Source organism: Poecilia formosa, unplaced genomic scaffold, assembly GCF_000485575.1.
Source record: "Poecilia formosa unplaced genomic scaffold, Poecilia_formosa-5.1.2 Scaffold15, whole genome shotgun sequence".
Classification (NCBI taxonomy): domain Eukaryota; kingdom Metazoa; phylum Chordata; class Actinopteri; order Cyprinodontiformes; family Poeciliidae; genus Poecilia; species Poecilia formosa.
The window spans coordinates 4,378,564-4,395,683 of NW_006799954.1; the positions used below are offsets into that span (position 1 = coordinate 4,378,564).

General features: G+C 35.7%; 1 protein-coding gene across 1 annotated transcript; it reads left to right on the plus strand.

Annotated features, from left to right (window-relative positions):
* Nucleotides 1–6,401: 6,401 nt before the first annotated feature.
* LOC103134194 (threonine aspartase 1-like) lies at nucleotides 6,402–13,059 on the plus strand. The gene is made up of 9 exons (XM_016668550.1): nucleotides 6,402–6,606; nucleotides 7,118–7,319; nucleotides 7,976–8,043; nucleotides 8,895–8,963; nucleotides 9,321–9,441; nucleotides 10,341–10,425; nucleotides 10,501–10,580; nucleotides 10,732–10,838; nucleotides 12,880–13,059. The coding sequence occupies exons 2-9, from the start codon at nucleotides 7,190–7,192 to the stop codon at nucleotides 13,042–13,044; spliced, it is 825 nt and encodes a 274-aa protein (XP_016524036.1). The 5' UTR covers nucleotides 6,402–6,606; nucleotides 7,118–7,189; the 3' UTR covers nucleotides 13,045–13,059.
* The last annotated feature ends 4,061 nt before the right edge of the window (nucleotides 13,060–17,120 follow it).

Sequence of the window (17,120 nt, forward strand, 5' to 3'; positions counted from 1 at the left end):
GTTTTGAACTTTGAAATTTATGTGTCTTCATTTATTTATGTCATAAAAGAAATGAAGACATTTTGGAAATGAAACTGGAAGTCTCCCCATGCTGTACATTTTAAGTGCATTACTGCTTTAGTAGCTGGCTCTCATTTGCAGCAGAGACAGCATGTTTTGGGCTTTATCCCGCAAGGTAATTGATTTATTTTCATGATCCGTTGAAAATTGACTTCTATAACTTACGCTTCTAGTTTTGAGTTTTGTATTCCAGTGATTTGTTTTGATGTGCATTCCTGCTTTACATGCATTCTCTTGTGTGATCATTTTATTCATATGTGTGCTTCCTTGTAGTATTTTCCCCTCAGTGTCCTGGCTCATGTCCTCTCCAAGCTTCCATGCAGCAGTTAATCAGACTCACCAGAAAAGTCTCCCAGTAATGATCTTGTATTTACACTCCTTTATTCAGTACTTCTCTTTCAGGCTGTCCTGACTCTTTGTGCAGGTCATGTTGTTCTTGTTTTATTCCGGTTCCTTTGCCTGTCCCCGTGCATTTTTTAAAATTTGCTTTTGACATTAACTCATTTCCAGAACGATTCTGCCTAATTTTTGTCTGCTTTTACTCACAAAAAAAAACATACATGCTTTTATTTGGTTTGATTCTAATACTTCATTTTATTGCTTATATATTCATTCAACTTTTAGCCTCAAACTCACTGTGTCATGGTGACTCCAGGTCAGCTTGTCCCTTGGATAGTTTAAGTTGTATTCCCATTTCTGGTTCATATATTCCATCTTCCTCCCAATATTACAGCCCTAAACAAATTGTTTTCTACCCCTTTACATAAACGACTCAAGTTAGGTTTATATTTTGTTGTAGTTGAGCAAATTAATACATGGAGATAAACATTTTAATAATTCAACTGTATTCCTTTTTTATATTATTGAACTGTGCATTTTCTCTAAAGTCTATCACACCCTGTTTTAAACTTATGTGTGTTTAGACCAGTTGATTCCTACAAAGTACGACATGCAACCAAGTGAATTTCTGTTACTAGACATTTTTTGCTGAATGAGGAAATAAACTGTCAGCATAAGGCAATTGTGAAACTTCTCCCTGGGAAATGAGCTCATGCATAGTCATATGAAATCTGGTGCAAAGTTTCCAAAACCACATAGGTGAAATGACATGGGATAAATGATCAGTTATTGTGGCCAGTGATTGTTTTTTTCCCCCCTCCACTCCCATGAGTAGTTACTGGTCTCAATGAAGGCTGCCAACTTATTTCAGTCACCTCTTCCACCTTTTTGTTTGAAAGAAACAGCAGGATGCTCATTCAGCACCTGATTGTCCATAGAATTGCTCATAGGTAATCCAGCTCTCACTTTGTGACACTTTCTTTGCACCTCCTCAAACCATACGTCTCTTTATGGACATGAACTACTTTCCTGAGGAACTCCTCAATACTCCTTCGAAGATGTTCCTAAATTCCTCAAACTACCACACCAGAAGAAAAAAATATCTACAGCGCTTTATGTAAACATAAATATCCCTCACCCTTTTTCACATTGTCAATTTACAAACAAAAAAATCGCAATGTATTTTGTCAGAACAAAAGTTTTTGACCTACATGCAAAACTCTTTGTAGATGAAAAGCAACACTCCATTTCAGTCTAAACACACACAACTAACCCCCTTCAACAGCAACAAGTGAGTCAATAGGAAAATGAATGGAGTTACATACTGTCACAAAAGAGGAGTCAGACACAAGCAAAAGAGAGGCAGAGATGGAACAAAAAAAAAAAATAGTGATGCAAAAGGTAATTTATAAAAAAAAATTGACCAAGATCCCAAAACCTCAAAACTTAAACTGTAGTGAAACTAAACTAAATAAGTGTAAAAAAAAAACCCTCAAGAACACAGGGATGATTGAAGGCACAGTTACAGGACAAACAAAGCAGGGTTGAACAGATGAATCAGCAAAGAACAATGAAAACAAAAATCAAAAACCAGTGATCTTATATACTGTGTGGAAAGCGACACTGAATGCAGGTGAGGTAATCATGGGATCAGCAACAGCTGTGGAGCAGAACAAACCGGCAGGCTGAGTGAAGACGAATAACAGCACAGAAAAAGCTTAGCGAAACACAAAGAAAAGACAAACCATGTGGAAAAGACTAGCAATTATCTAAGAGAAATAAATCCATATACACAAAAAGACACAAGAATAAAATAAGAAACTATACAAAGAATTAACTAATATGGCTACAACTTACTAACCAGCAATGTTGAACATAGGTACATTAATTGAATACGGAAAGACCTTTGAGCAATAATAAAGATCTCATAGTGATCAAAACACATGTGTTTATGAAAACCAAAACTGAAACATCCAAGAATCACAACAAACGCAGGGCAGCAAAACGGTTGAGAGAGGGGCGAAGGTTCACTTCCCAGCAGGAAAACTTTAAATCAAGCGTTACCTCATTCTACCCTTTTGTGCCCTTTACCAACCACTCAGGACCTCCAGCTTCTTGCCCCAGCACTGGTAACTTTCACTAAATAAATAAAGGCTCAACATTTCCAGTCTATCGTCTCACATTGGACACCATTGAACCTGCTCTTCTTCTCTTCAGATTAATTCCTACGCTCTTGCTTTGTCCCTTGGCATCTACAGGACTACTGAAGATCATTCTTTATACAATAAATATCTTTAATCTTACATGTAGTTTTTTGGTCCAACTTAGCTTACAGAACTGGAAACCTTGGTCATGTATTATGTTTCTGATTACGCTACAGAGGCAAAAATACAAAGAACTCTCGCTATTTGAGTCACTGCCAGAGTCACTGAGCCAAGCTAGAATTTTCATATGTCAGATGTCAGCTAAATATTACAGATGAGGGTAAATTACAAGATATCCCCATCACCAAATTTATCATCCAAACATTTATTTCAGAATTCAAATTGCTGTCAGAGAGGTATTACAGTATTTAGAAGTCGTATGGTCTCACTGTAATCATACTTGTTTTTACAACAAAGTAGAAACTTCTCTTTAAAAATTTCTCCAGTAAATATGGACTTTTAATGTTTGTTGTTGTTGTTGTTGTTTTTCTTACATTTAAAGCATCCTTCGCTGATATGTGTCTGCAGCTTGTGAGGTCGTGACAGAGATCACATCAAATAAAACTGGATAGTGATCCTCTGCACACCATTAACAACAGCTTGAAGAAGTTTCCACAGAGACATTGTGGTATGCAATGTTGACGCTGTCCCCTGAAGGCTCATTGGCCCTCCTCAGCGCACTGCACCCTCAGCCTCAGCCCTCTTTGCGTTAACTGGTGAACATTGCCCTTTCATCGCTGCTGACTTGATCCAAAGCAAACACTACACATTATGACAGAAGCAATAGATTTCTAATGTTGTCTAGCCTTTCCCTCCTGAGGCTTAACATGTCTCTCAGAAAGAACATGGAGCACAAGGCCCTTTTTGGGGCAAGATTATGCCCCAGCTAAAATTGGTTTATTTAAACATGTTTTCCACAAATCTCAGCATGGAAGAAGAAAGTAAATCCATCATCATAACTTTTTGCAAAAATGTTCTTTTCTTTTCTTTGTTGCAAATCCTACAAATAGAAATAAAATAGAGATTATTTAAAAATGACAAGTTCCAATAATAGACATTTATAAAGAATGTAAACCAATCTTTTTAAAGGTCATATAATGTTTGTGACTCTAAATGAGTTTTATGTAGTTGAACTGAGAGCATAAAATGACCCACTGGGTTGTAAATGTTGCATACGCAATTGCAGAGTGAGCCTATAAGTAATATGATATAAAGGGAGAACATAAAAAAGAAGAAAATATGTCATCTACCAGATATAAACAAGGTTAACCCAAGTTTAGGAGATGGTGTACATATAGAAAAGTGACAAATAAAAGCCTGCATTTACCAAGAAAATGTCCTTATATAAGAGAAGCAGAAGCAATGACAAAACCTGAATCTCTTTATCTTTGTAGCAAAATAAATTATTGACAGCAATGACATCCTTAGTCGATTTAGGAAGTGTACCTTAGGATTATCACAACTACTTGCTCCGTCGTTTATGAAATATACAAATATAGAGCTCCAATATGTGCAGAAAAATTGTTGCAATTAAACATATCTACAATAAATATACATTTTTCTGTGAAGCTGTGAAATTTTATATGGAAAATATGGAATCACTACTTGTGGAGGATATTCTGTCAGTTATTTCACTTTGTTGCAAAAAAAAACAAAAAAAACCTCCAAAACATATAAAACATTTTAGAAAAAAAGCTACCAATTTTAGCATTCTGATTTAGGAGAAAAATCCAGTGACTTGAAAAGTATTTGTCCCTGTTGAGCTTTTTCATTTTTTTCATGTTGTCTTCAACGGGCATGAATGGTTTTATAGGCCACCGAAGCTTGAAAAAGTTTTTATTTGGTTTTGAAAGACCAGCTTGGCATGATGGACCCGTGTCATTTTCCCTTTTTTTTTTTTCATTTCAAGGCAAAATGTTAAATTGTATTGAGATCCGAGATGTTTGTCATTAAGTTGGCTTTTGTTTCCTGATGAAACATATCAGCACTCATGCTACAAAGCAAGTGCTGTAAAGCACTTCTGATTTGTAGCATAAGTGCTGCAAAACCCTGAGAGAAGGCTCTTACATCATTTCATCTACTTGACCAATGCACTTGATCCAATGTACTTGTACTTGATTGTACTTGGAGATCCATAATTCATCGCTGAATGCCGTTTTCATTCAATCATCCACCGTCAATCTTTGTTTCTTTCAGTGTTACCATGTTTTCTTCTATTTTAATTGTTCAAAATTGTTTATGCTCGACTTTATCTGTCCCTCAGCTGAGTTCTTATAGACTGCTGCTTCTGTACATTTGTCTTTCATTTCTGTTATTGTGTGCATATTGCTTGAGTTTTTCAGTCGTGGCGCTTTGAAGTCTTCCTTGGTCTTAGTGTGTTTCCCTTCTCAGATTTTTTTTTCTTTCTTTTTCTGAACTCCAGACACAGCTGATTGGGTGCAGACAGAATCATTTTGGAACATTCAGTGTTGATTTACTTCTTAGAGGGAACTTTAAAGTTATTTCCACAGCTTCAGTTGACAACTCTATTGTCAAAGCCAGTTGGCCAGATGAAACAACTCCTTAAAGATCTTTCTTTCAACTGGAGATTCAGTTAGAGTTTCATGAATAAAATTCAGGCACAAAATCTGGAAGTTCAACTGTTAAATATAACATTTCTGTTTCTGTTACTTATGTTTTTTTCACTAGGTGTGGGTGTCTGATTGCAAGGACCTTTTATATGAAGGGAAAAAAACAACCTAACTCACCATCATTCGATAGGAGTGTTTTTATCTTTTTATTTTATTTTTACCAAAAGTAGTACAACAATTAGTACATTAATGCCACGTTTTGACAGTGAATATTTTTGCTATGTTATGTTCTCTTTGAAAAACAGTAAACATAAAAGATGTAAATTGTTGGTTTATACTTTCTTAGAAGCCAACTATTTATTATTTTTAAATATTAACTGACATACAATGTTCTTCAGGGTCAGAAATAGCAGCAGGAATTTAAATTTGGTTAGATCTTTTTCATATTTAAAATAACAATCATAAAATCAGAATGCTCCTCAACTTATGCTTGCAAATTATGTGCTTCCCAGGCCAAACCCACAAGCGACATAACTGCTTCATGCTGATCCATTCTTGACTGGAAAAAAACACATATTGTATTATGAAGTATATTTTGCAGTGCAAAATTTTGAGTAGGTGACAATTTTCTATACTATAAGGCAAGACAATTTTACCTGTCTAGCACATTTTTAGTAAGATGGCAGTTCAAAGTGATTTACATGATTAAAAGAAAAATTAAACAACAAACAAATGAAGACACTTAAATCCATTAACTCTCAAAAAACGAGGTATATTAAACGACAGTAGGCATTTGTTATTCATGAACGTTCTAACAGTTTAATCTACTAACATCCAATATTTCAGTGTTTCAGTATTCATGCAAACTATGAATATGGCTTCTTTTTTAATGTCATGATGCTTAATATGTCAAACTTCTACCAACATTGGAAATATTGTGTTTTATGATAGTTTTGAAGATTGATGTATGCTTGCCAGTGTGTTTTTTTTATTTTTATAAATAGATTGATTTTGTCTGAAACAAGCGTGAATTTTTATGTTTCATTATGTTGATATCGTTTTGTAATATACCGAATGTGTGATTTATTTTATTTTTTTTATTTTTTTTTTGTATCGCGTACAGTGTCGCACGTACATGTCTAAGGTCTAACGTTCATCCGTCTCCATGAATTCTGGGTGTTTTGCGCCCTTTCGTCCACGTGAGCCAATATTTGGAGACCGCACTTCCTTAGCAACGAGAGTCTGAACCCGGAAGTGCTTTCGTGTGCTTCAGCTAACTAGCCATGGGCTGTTCTGGGGCACGAAAGAGTAAAAACAAAGTTTATTATGATTAAAAGTATGAGGACAGTTACTGTTCAGGTGTTTTATACCCTTGTCCGGTAATTTGAAGGTTAAGAGCCAGTTCTGTCGCTGATATGAGAGGAGGGAGAACTGTAAGTCGGAACAATTTCTTGTGTTAGCAAGCTTTTGGTTAACACGCTAAAGAAAACAACTTGTTAAAGTTTTAATAACTTATTTGTTCATTGTGTATTTTTATCCGTATAACAGACACATAACACACAAAAACGAATGGCAGTATGATAAGGCAAATTGCGTATGTCTGGAAAATATTGTTCGTTGCTCAAAAACATACGAATAATGTACATTTATACGTAAAAAAATAATGTTTTTCAGATATTATCCATACAAATCATGACAATAAATTGCACGCGACTCATCAAATGCAGATTTAAAACTGCTTTTGGTTGTTAAAAGACTAGTGATTGTTTATTACAATGATTTATTCTAAGTAGAATTATAAATACCTGCTTGTTGCTTTGTGGCTTCACTGATACAGTGCTGTATACATTGCTTTGCAAGAAGTTCTTACTGTTTATTTAACCAGTCAAATAATTCCACTTTTAAATTTCGATGTTAATGTGTACATTTCTGGTCCTCTCGCAGGTACGCTATGAAAATGATTTTGTTAAGGCTGCGTGACAGGCAACGATAAGCTTGTGAAGTTATGCTGAGGGTATGGAAAGTTTAATTAATTGTACTGAAGAACAGCAGCCTTCTTCTGTGATGACCAACTCCTGGTACAATCAGGAAGCATGCAGGAGTCAAAAGGCAAAATGTGCTGGTGGATTTGTCCTTGTGCATGCAGGTTAGTCTGGAAAACACTAAAATATGTGTTTTTAAACCACACCTCCACTTTACTTAATTAAGTTCCCAAAAGGCATTTCATTTGCAACAAGTAGTTTCAGCCATCACACATTCACACAACCAATTAGACGAAGGGAAAAAAAAACATAAAGCTAAAATGAGACAAGAGGGGGAAAAAAGACTATTTAGAGATTATAGAATATCTACTGGTTTAGACTACTACAGTTAGTTAAACCTTCTTGTAATCCTATACTTATAAAACCTCTTGCTTAATGAATTATGTCACAGAAATCCTTTCCTTGTGAAGCCTTTATTTACCAGGCAATCACCCTCCAAATAAACATAAAATTCTGCAAGTATCCTGACACACCATTCATTTCTTCATATGTTTTCTCCTGTTTTAAAGTTGTTAGGAGTTGGCCACATATATATGATACACTTCACAATGTTTCTAATCTAGCTATTTTCTCTCCTGTTAGATGAATTCAATTTAAATATGCAAAGAAATACAACAAAAAAATAGTTTTTTTTTAATCAACAAATAGCATTGGGTTTAGGATATTTGCAAATTGATAAATTTAGATTTTTCTTTTATGCAACACAACATCTCAATTATATCACAGGTAGTTGTGTAATTTTTTAATCACTTGCTTTCAGGAGCAGGTTACCACTCTGAATCTAAGGCAAAGGAATATAAGCATGTGTGTAAAAGAGCCTGCCAGCGGGTAAGTTTACTTTGTAAGTCTTATGTTCCTACACTGGATAAAGACTCACTTGGAACAAAAAGAATCTGTCAGGAGATTGGTGAAATGGCAGAGAATATAGTAGAATTCTTATTGAAAGGCAACGTTAACAAATACAATGTGTAGAATACTATATCTGTTGCATATCGTAGACATATTCAGTTGATATTAAAACTGTAGCAACGCAGTTATTATTTTCAAACAGAAGAATGTTTTTTCCAAATGTGCAATTATTAAGCTACGTTCCAGGTTGTAAAGAGCTTTACAAGTCTAAAGGCAGCCTTTGTGAATGAAGAAATCAGTTGTCAGTGATTCCGAAGTAATAAATCCTTCTTTATTTGTTTGATGGTACTAAATATATTTCTTCAAACTCAACCACAAATGCAACATATTTTCAGCACAATTCCAACATTTGTGTTGGCTGTTCTGTTGAGACGGTTGTGGTGTTCTCACAAGAGTTGTTATTCTCTGTCATTTCAAGATAGTTTTCAAGAATCCACTTCTGTTTAGACTGATTTACATACCATCTATTCACAATACAGACAAGGAGCCAAGTTTCACAGTTTTATTTTGTGACGTAGACGATGTATTTTCGCAACTGTAAATAAGTAGTTTATAGTATTCCTAAAAAGCTTTCTTTGTGGATCGTTTTCTTTAGCACTGTTTAACATTTGTGTGCTGCTTCAGAATGGGGTGCTTTAGACACAGGGTACGTTTATGTTTCTCTGAATTCGATGCATTGTGTTTAACCTACATTTATAGAATAATAGAATGCATTGCACCCATTCACCGTGATTTGTTCATTGTTTTAATTCAGTCATTATTTTTTCCAGGCTGTAGACCAATTGAGAGCAGGTGCACTTGCAGTGGAAGCTGTGACTGCTGCCCTGGTTGAACTAGAGGTTGGTTGAATAAAAATCATTTCATAATGTAAACGAGCTGGTTTGTATGACTTTGACATGCAGTAAGTGACATATAGTTATTTAAAACGACTGCAAGGATATTGTAGATACTTTTTTTTCTTAATCATTGCTTTTATCACAATAAACACTAGAAAATACCTTAACAAAAGATATTATCTTGCATGCTAGCTGACAAAAAGGATATTTTGACAATTTCATTTTTAGAAGCAGATTATAAATGAGCAAACTCTGTTGGGGTATTATCTTAAATAGTTAGTGACATTCCTTTCTTTAAATGATTTTTCTGCTCTAGATATTGTTTTTTGTTTACTTCCCCCTTGGTTTAATTGCTGTCAGGACTCTCCTTTTACAAATGCTGGCATGGGCTCCAACCTTAATCTATCTGGGGAAATTGAATGTGATGCAAGCATCATGGACGGGAAGTCGCTTCATTTTGGCGCAGTCGGAGCCATCAGTGGTTAGTTTCTACTCTTAACATATCTATATGTGTTTTAATATCCTCTCCAGTCTCTCACAACAACTGCAGCCGTTCATGCAACAGCATTTATACAGTAATTTTTCCATCTTGAAAACACCTAGAACATTATTATTTTGCAGTTCATAAATCTGTATTTCCACATCTTGATTTCCCTTAGATTTAAACTCACTTGTACACTTGCAGCATCTTTACTGCATCGTTTTTATGCATGTTCTCTTACTGACTTTTACTTCCTTACATGACTATTCACATCTCTAGACATCTTCCCTTTTTTATTATTTTCCATGCACAAACTTTATTACATTTTTACAATGATTTTATGGTCAAGTTTCAATTCTTCCGAAAATAGTTTAATCTGAATGGGTGAAGAGAATCTGAAAGATATTCTCTATTGAATTTACCTTTAGATTTTGACTAGGTCATTCAAAAACATGCATATATTCTGTTCTGAACTATTCAATTGTAGCCTCGGCTGCATATTTAGGGTTGTTGTCCTTGTGGAAAAAGAGTTTTCACCTGGGTCTGAAGTAACAGGGTTTCTGTAGGTCTGCTCTTGTATTTAGCTCCATCCATCTTCCCATCAACTCTGACTAGATCTACTCTCTAATTTCTGTTCAACAAAAACATCTCCACAACATGACGCTGCCATCGTCACCATGTATCACTGAGGGGTTTGTTCAGGGAGATGTGCGACCATCATCGTCCGTCACTGTTTTGTTAGTTTGTCATAAAAAGTACTTTAAAGTTTATGCTTGTATTGCAACAAACTCTGGTAAAGGGGGTTTAAATGTTTTGTAAGGCATGTATCTCAATGGATTCATTACACTGTAATGCTCTGCTTAAATGAATGACTTCATTTGTTTTTTTCTTCTCCTCAGGTATAAAAAACCCTGTCTTAGTTGCAAGCTGCCTCTTGACTGAAGCACAGAAAGGGAAGCTCTCAGCAGGCAGAATACCACCCTGGTGACTATCAAGCCTCATGATCAAAGATCGGAACGTTAGTGTTTCCCTCTTGTTAATTCTGCTGTCTTTCTGTAGCTTTTTGGTGGGGCGAGGAGCACATGACTGGGCAGTGGGACATGGAATACCTCCTTGCCCTTCGGAGAAAATGGCAACAAGTGAGTATTGTTGAATTATTTATAAACATTTTTAAAAAATGTGAGAATTTGTATTTGACAGTGAATAAACCAATACGCCTTAAACGAAATTAGAAGACTTGCTCTACTTTATACGGATGCAATTGGGGCCACATTATTTTGTCACATCCAGAGTTCAGTTTATCTGCATACAAGAGGAACAAGCGAAAGATGGAGCTAGCAGAGAAAATGGACACAGGACAAAACCAGGCAAAGAAAAGACGACAATCAAGTGAAAACGTGAGTTTTTTTTCTTATCAAAGACAAAAGGGAACATTTGACTAGAAGTGAGTGTCCACACAACTCAACCATTTATCCAGTCATCAAAAAACTCAAGGAGAAATGTTTATTTGCGGTGAAGAAGCTTGAGGATGTCTATGAAAGTCTAGCAAGTTCTAAAACTGTCTCCTAAAGTCTCATTTCCACTCCAGAAATGAACTTATTTGTTGAGTGAAAATAATTTAAATCCCAATCTGCCAGGAGTATGACTACATTTGACTTTAAGCTGCATTTAGCATCACAACTGTAAGATGTGTAAATCTAGCAATTTACTTGTATGTTGCCAGGTCTTTCAGGAAGGAGTGCAGAAAAAAACAACTTTCATGTTAAAAGCCCACAGATTTCAAATCGCTGCGCTAAAAAGAATCAAATGTGTATAATTTGACTTTAGTGACTGGTAATTTGAAGGGAAATTAGGAAAAAACGGAGCAAGAGATCAATGGGTAGAGTGGTGAGTGATGTGAGCGCTGCTCTGGTCTGTTGTAGTGAAGACACAGCTGAGCAGAAAGGCAACACTGTACCCTGATGTTCTCTTTATTGAACAGTTTAACAATTGTAAAGTAAAATGGTTCATTTCAATAAATTCTCGCACACCGCACATTTTACTGTTGTGGAATTAACAGGATTTAAACGACAGAAAATAATATCTGCCTCCATTCTTTCATTTTATTCCAGTTCTTGTTGTTTTGTTTCATGTTACTTAGTTCTGTTTTATGGATGTTACACTACCTGGTGTAAAGTTTGGTAGCCTGTCAGTATTTACTGAATCATTTAAAACGTTCATTCTCATATGAACTCCCTGCCACTAGAAGCGGCGATAGAAAAGGGTGGGAACGTTTATCTTGGTTCACATGTGAATCTTGTGCAACGTAAATAAACATGTAGCATGCAAACTTCATCGGAATTACTTTTTAATCGTATTTTGGTTTAGTAAACCCACATCATAGTTCACTCACAAAATGTTCAATGCAAAAGAAAACAAATAGCTTTTATGGGCTGCTTGTTTGTTCAAGTGACCAATGATTCAATGATGAATCTTTCTGTCAGATGGCTGTTATTCCAAAGGAAGTGTTTGTTTTTCTTTTCCAAACGCGTGACCTATTGGAAGATTAATATGTGACTATTTGATGCAGTGAAGAAATTATTCTTGGTTTTAAATTTGCAGTTGACATTTAAAAGGAAATTACCAGGTTTAATGTAACAACTTATTAGAAACATGGCCTGGGCTGCCTGTTTTTAATTTTGTGCACAATGTTCTTTTTATGCCTTCCTGACTCGTTGCCAAGCAATAAAATCTTTCCTCTTTTCCTCATTTTAATTCATGGCACAAGAAACACCTGTGTACTGATGGTGTACAGTTAAAAATGTCCAAGGAGTCTAAAACATATTGACATAATTTTTATTTTCCCATGTTTTGGAGCCATCATTTACAGCCATCCGTGAAAGGCACGGATGCTGTATTGCACAATGGTTTTTAATTTTGAAATTGCTGGCTCTGGCCTCGTTTTGGTCTTACAACCCCAGAGAGATGACTGATTCAAGAGAGCAGATGATGGAAGAGAAAAAGCCTCGCACTGTTTTCTTTTCTTGTTTCTTTCCTTTTTATTCCAAGGTTTAGTCAGGGTATTTAGGTTCTGGTGAACGTGAAATTGTGATCACGTGTTAGGATGCCGATTTGCACGTTTCACATCCAGAATTTAATTCATCATCCACTATGGACTGATCGCAAACAAATCACTTCCGACACAAACCGTAATCAGGGAAAGAAAGAGCCAATTTAAATTAGAGCATAACATTTTTATTAAAGACAAAAGGGGAGGAAGAGGACTCAGAAATTCATGCTGTCCTTGCCTACTTTGTAAATATTCAAAGTTTTGTCTTTTGTGGGCTCTGAATGATTCGTTATTTATTTTTTGTTGCCCAAATTTTTAAGGAATTATTGTCATTTGTGTTCATGTTATTCCATCCACCCGAATAGTTTTTCTTTCCTGGTGTGATGTAGGAAAACGGCTCAGGGTGCCTCGACACAGTCGGAGCTGTTGTGGTGGACTCGGAGGGGAACGTGGCTGCAGCTGTGTCCAGTGGAGGCCTAGCTATGAAACATCCTGGAAGGGTTGGCCAGGTAGGATCACCCTCTTCTATTGTGATGATACATTTATTCTCATAGTGGCTTGTTTTTTAATATATACACTTGTTTCTGTTATCAAAAGTAAGCACACAAAATTGAAATCCAAAACCCTTAATTCGACTTTATTTTTTTTTTATATAAGTAAAATCCACTTGTCCATTTCAAAATATATTTAAGTAAACAGATATAATATATTTTTCCCTAGTTTGATGTTGGCTTTTCTTACAGATCTAGACTTTCATGACTCTCCGTACCTAAGTTTTTGTAATCTTTTGGTGATGATCATAACCAGTATCTTCTGCTTCAACTGAAACATTTGGATTCATTGCTGCTTTTGGTATAATGGACAATTCATAGTTGAATATGACATCCATGGCCTCTGGGGCAGCAAAGCAGAACATTTCCTCCAGTATGACCATTTAACTCGATATGATGGCCTTCTCTAAAATGCTGCCTTTGATGTCGACTGTTGCCAGATAACTGCCTTTCATTTATGTTAGAGAACATCCCAACAGGTCTGTTTTTTGTTTATGCTGGGTTCACTGGGAAACTATTATTGCCCCTTTAGTGTTTTTTTTTTTTTTTGGCTAGCAGAGATGCAACGATCAGACCTTTGTGACCCATTTTCTTTCTCCAATTTCATAAAACTCTGATCTGCCAATATAGATTTTAACCTATTCTCATTTTCTTTCAAGATCTATGGGTAACAGCAATCAACCTAGATTTCCATAACCTCATAAAAGATTATGTTTAGCTTCTGACTGGGAGGTCACAGCATAAAATAATGCAAGGATCCACTAATTGCTTGTTGCTGTATCTCTAATTCTCAAACAAGATTTNCAAGAACACAGGGATGATTGAAGGCACAGTTACAGGACAAACAAAGCAGGGTTGAACAGATGAATCAGCAAAGAACAATGAAAACAAAAATCAAAAACCAGTGATCTTATATATTGTGTGGAAAACGTCACTGAATGCAGGTGAGGTAATCATGGGATCAGCAACAGCTGTGGAGCAGAACAAACCGGCAGGCTGAGTGAAGACAAATAACAGCACAGAAAAAGCTTAGCGAAACACAAAGAAAAGACAAACCATGTGGAAAAGACTAGCAAAGATCTAAGAGAAATAAATCCATATACACAAAAAGACACAAGAATAAAATAAGAAACTATACAAAGAATTAACTAATATGGCTACAACTTACAAACCAGCAATGTTGAACATAGGTACATTAATTGAATACGGAAAGACCTTTGAGCAATAATAAAGATCTCATAGTGATCAAAACACATGTGTTTATGAAAACCAAAACTGAAACATCCAAGAATCACAACAAACACAGGGCAGCAAAATGGTTGAGAGAGGGGCGAAGGTTCACTTCCCAGCAGGAAAACTTTAAATCAAGCGTTACCTCATTCTACCCTTTTGTGCCCTTTACCAACCACTCAGGACCTCCAGCTTCTTGCCCCAGCACTGGTAACTTTCACTAAATAAATAAAGGCTCAACATTTCCAGTCTATCGTCTCACATTGGACACCATTGAACCTGCTCTTCTTCTCTTCAGATTAATTCCTACGCTGTTGCTTTGTCCCTTGGCATCTACAGGACTACTGAAGATCATTCTTTATACAATAAATATCTTTAATCTTACATGTAGTTTTTTGGTCCAACTTAGCTTACAGAACTGGAAACCTTGGTCATGTATTATGTTTCTGATTACGCTACAGAGGCAAAAATACAAAGAACTCTCGCTATTTGAGTCACTGCCAGAGTCACTGAGCCAAGCTAGAATTTTCATATGTCAGATGTCAGCTAAATATTACAGATGAGGGTAAATTACAAGATATCCCCATCACCAAATTTATCATCCAAACATTTATTTCAGAATTCAAATTGCTGTCAGAGAGGTATTACAGTATTTAGAAGTCGTATGGTCTCACTGTAATCATACTTGTTTTTACAACAAAGTAGAAACTTCTCTTTAAAAATTTCTCCAGTAAATATGGACTTTTAATGTTTGTTGTTGTTGTTGTTGTTTTTCTTACATTTAAAGCATCCTTCGCTGATATGTGTCTGCAGCTTGTGAGGTCGTGACAGAGATCACATCAAATAAAACTGGATAGTGATCCTCTGCACACCATTAACAACAGCTTGAAGAAGTTTCCACAGAGACATTGTGGTATGCAATGTTGACGCTGTCCCCTGAAGGCTCATTGGCCCTCCTCAGCACACTGCACCCTCAGCCTCAGCCCTCTTTGCGTTAACTGGTGAACATTGCCCTTTCATCGCTGTTGACTTGATCCAAAGCAAACACTACACATTATGACAGAAGCAATAGATTTCTAATGTTGTCTAGCCTTTCCCTCCTGAGGCTTAACATGTCTCTCAGAAAGAACATGGAGCACAAGGCCCCTTTTGGGGCAAGATTATGCCCCAGCTAAAATTGGTTTATTTAAACATGTTTTCCACAAATCTCAGCATGGAAGAAGAAAGTAAATCCATCATCATAACTTTTTGCAAAAATGTTCTTTTCTTTTCTTTGTTGAAAATCCTACAAATAGAAATAAAATAGAGATTATTTAAAAATGACAAGTTCCAATAATAGACATTTATAAAGAATGTAAACCAATCTTTTTAAAGGTCATATAATGTTTGTGACTCTAAATGAGTTTTATGTAGTTGAACTGAGAGCATAAAATGACCCACTGGGTTGTAAATGTTGCATACGCAATTGCAGAGTGAGCCTATAAGTAATATGATATAAAGGGAGAACATAAAAAAGAAGAAAATATGTCATCTACCAGATATAAACAAGGTTAACCCAAGTTTAGGAGATGGTGTACATATAGAAAAGTGACAAATAAAAGCCTGCATTTACCAAGAAAATGTCCTTATATAAGAGAAGCAGAAGCAATGACAAAACCTGAATCTCTTTATCTTTGTAGCAAAATAAATTATTGACAGCAATGACATCCTTAGTCGATTTAGGAAGTGTACCTTAGGATTATCACAACTACTTGCTCCGTCGTTTATGAAATATACAAATATAGAGCTCCAATATGTGCAGAAAAATTGTTGCAATTAAACATATCTACAATAAATATACATTTTTCTGTGAAGCTGTGAAATTTTATATGGAAAATATGGAATCACTACTTGTGGAGGATATTCTGTCAGTTATTTCACTTTGTTGCAAAAAAAAACAAAAAAAACCTCCAAAACATATAAAACATTTTAGAAAAAAAGCTACCAATTTTAGCATTCTGATTTAGGAGAAAAATCCAGTGACTTGAAAAGTATTTGTCCCTGTTGAGCTTTTTCATTTTTTTCATGTTGTCTTCAACGGGCATGAATGGTTTTATAGGCCACCGAAGCTTGAAAAAGTTTTTATTTGGTTTTGAAAGACCAGCTTGGCATGATGGACCCGTGTCATTTTCCCTTTTTTTTTTTTCATTTCAAGGCAAAATGTTAAATTGTATTGAGATCCGAGATGTTTGTCATTAAGTTGGCTTTTGTTTCCTGATGAAACATATCAGCACTCATGCTACAAAGCAAGTGCTGTAAAGCACTTCTGATTTGTAGCATAAGTGCTGCAAAACCCTGAGAGAAGGCTCTTACATCATTTCATCTACTTGATCCAATGTACTTGTACTTGATTGTACTTGGAGATCCATAATTCATCGCTGAATGCCATTTTCATTCAATCATCCACCGTCAATCTTTGTTTCTTTCAGTGTTACCATGTTTTCTTCTATTTTAATTGTTCAAAATTGTTTATGCTCGACTTTATCTGTCCCTCAGCTGAGTTCTTATAGACTGCTGCTTCTGTACATTTGTCTTTCATTTCTGTTATTGTGTGCATATTGCTTGAGTTTTTCAGTCGTGGCGCTTTGAAGTCTTCCTTGGTCTTAGTGTGTTTCCCTTCTCAGATTTTTTTTTCTTTCTTTTTCTGAACTCCAGACACAGCTGATTGGGTGCAGACAGAATCATTTTGGAACATTCAGTGTTGATTTACTTCTTAGAGGGAACTTTAAAGTTATTTCCACAGCTTCAGTTGACAACTCTATTGTCAAAGCCAGTTGGCCAGATGAAACAACTCCTTAAAGATCTTTCTT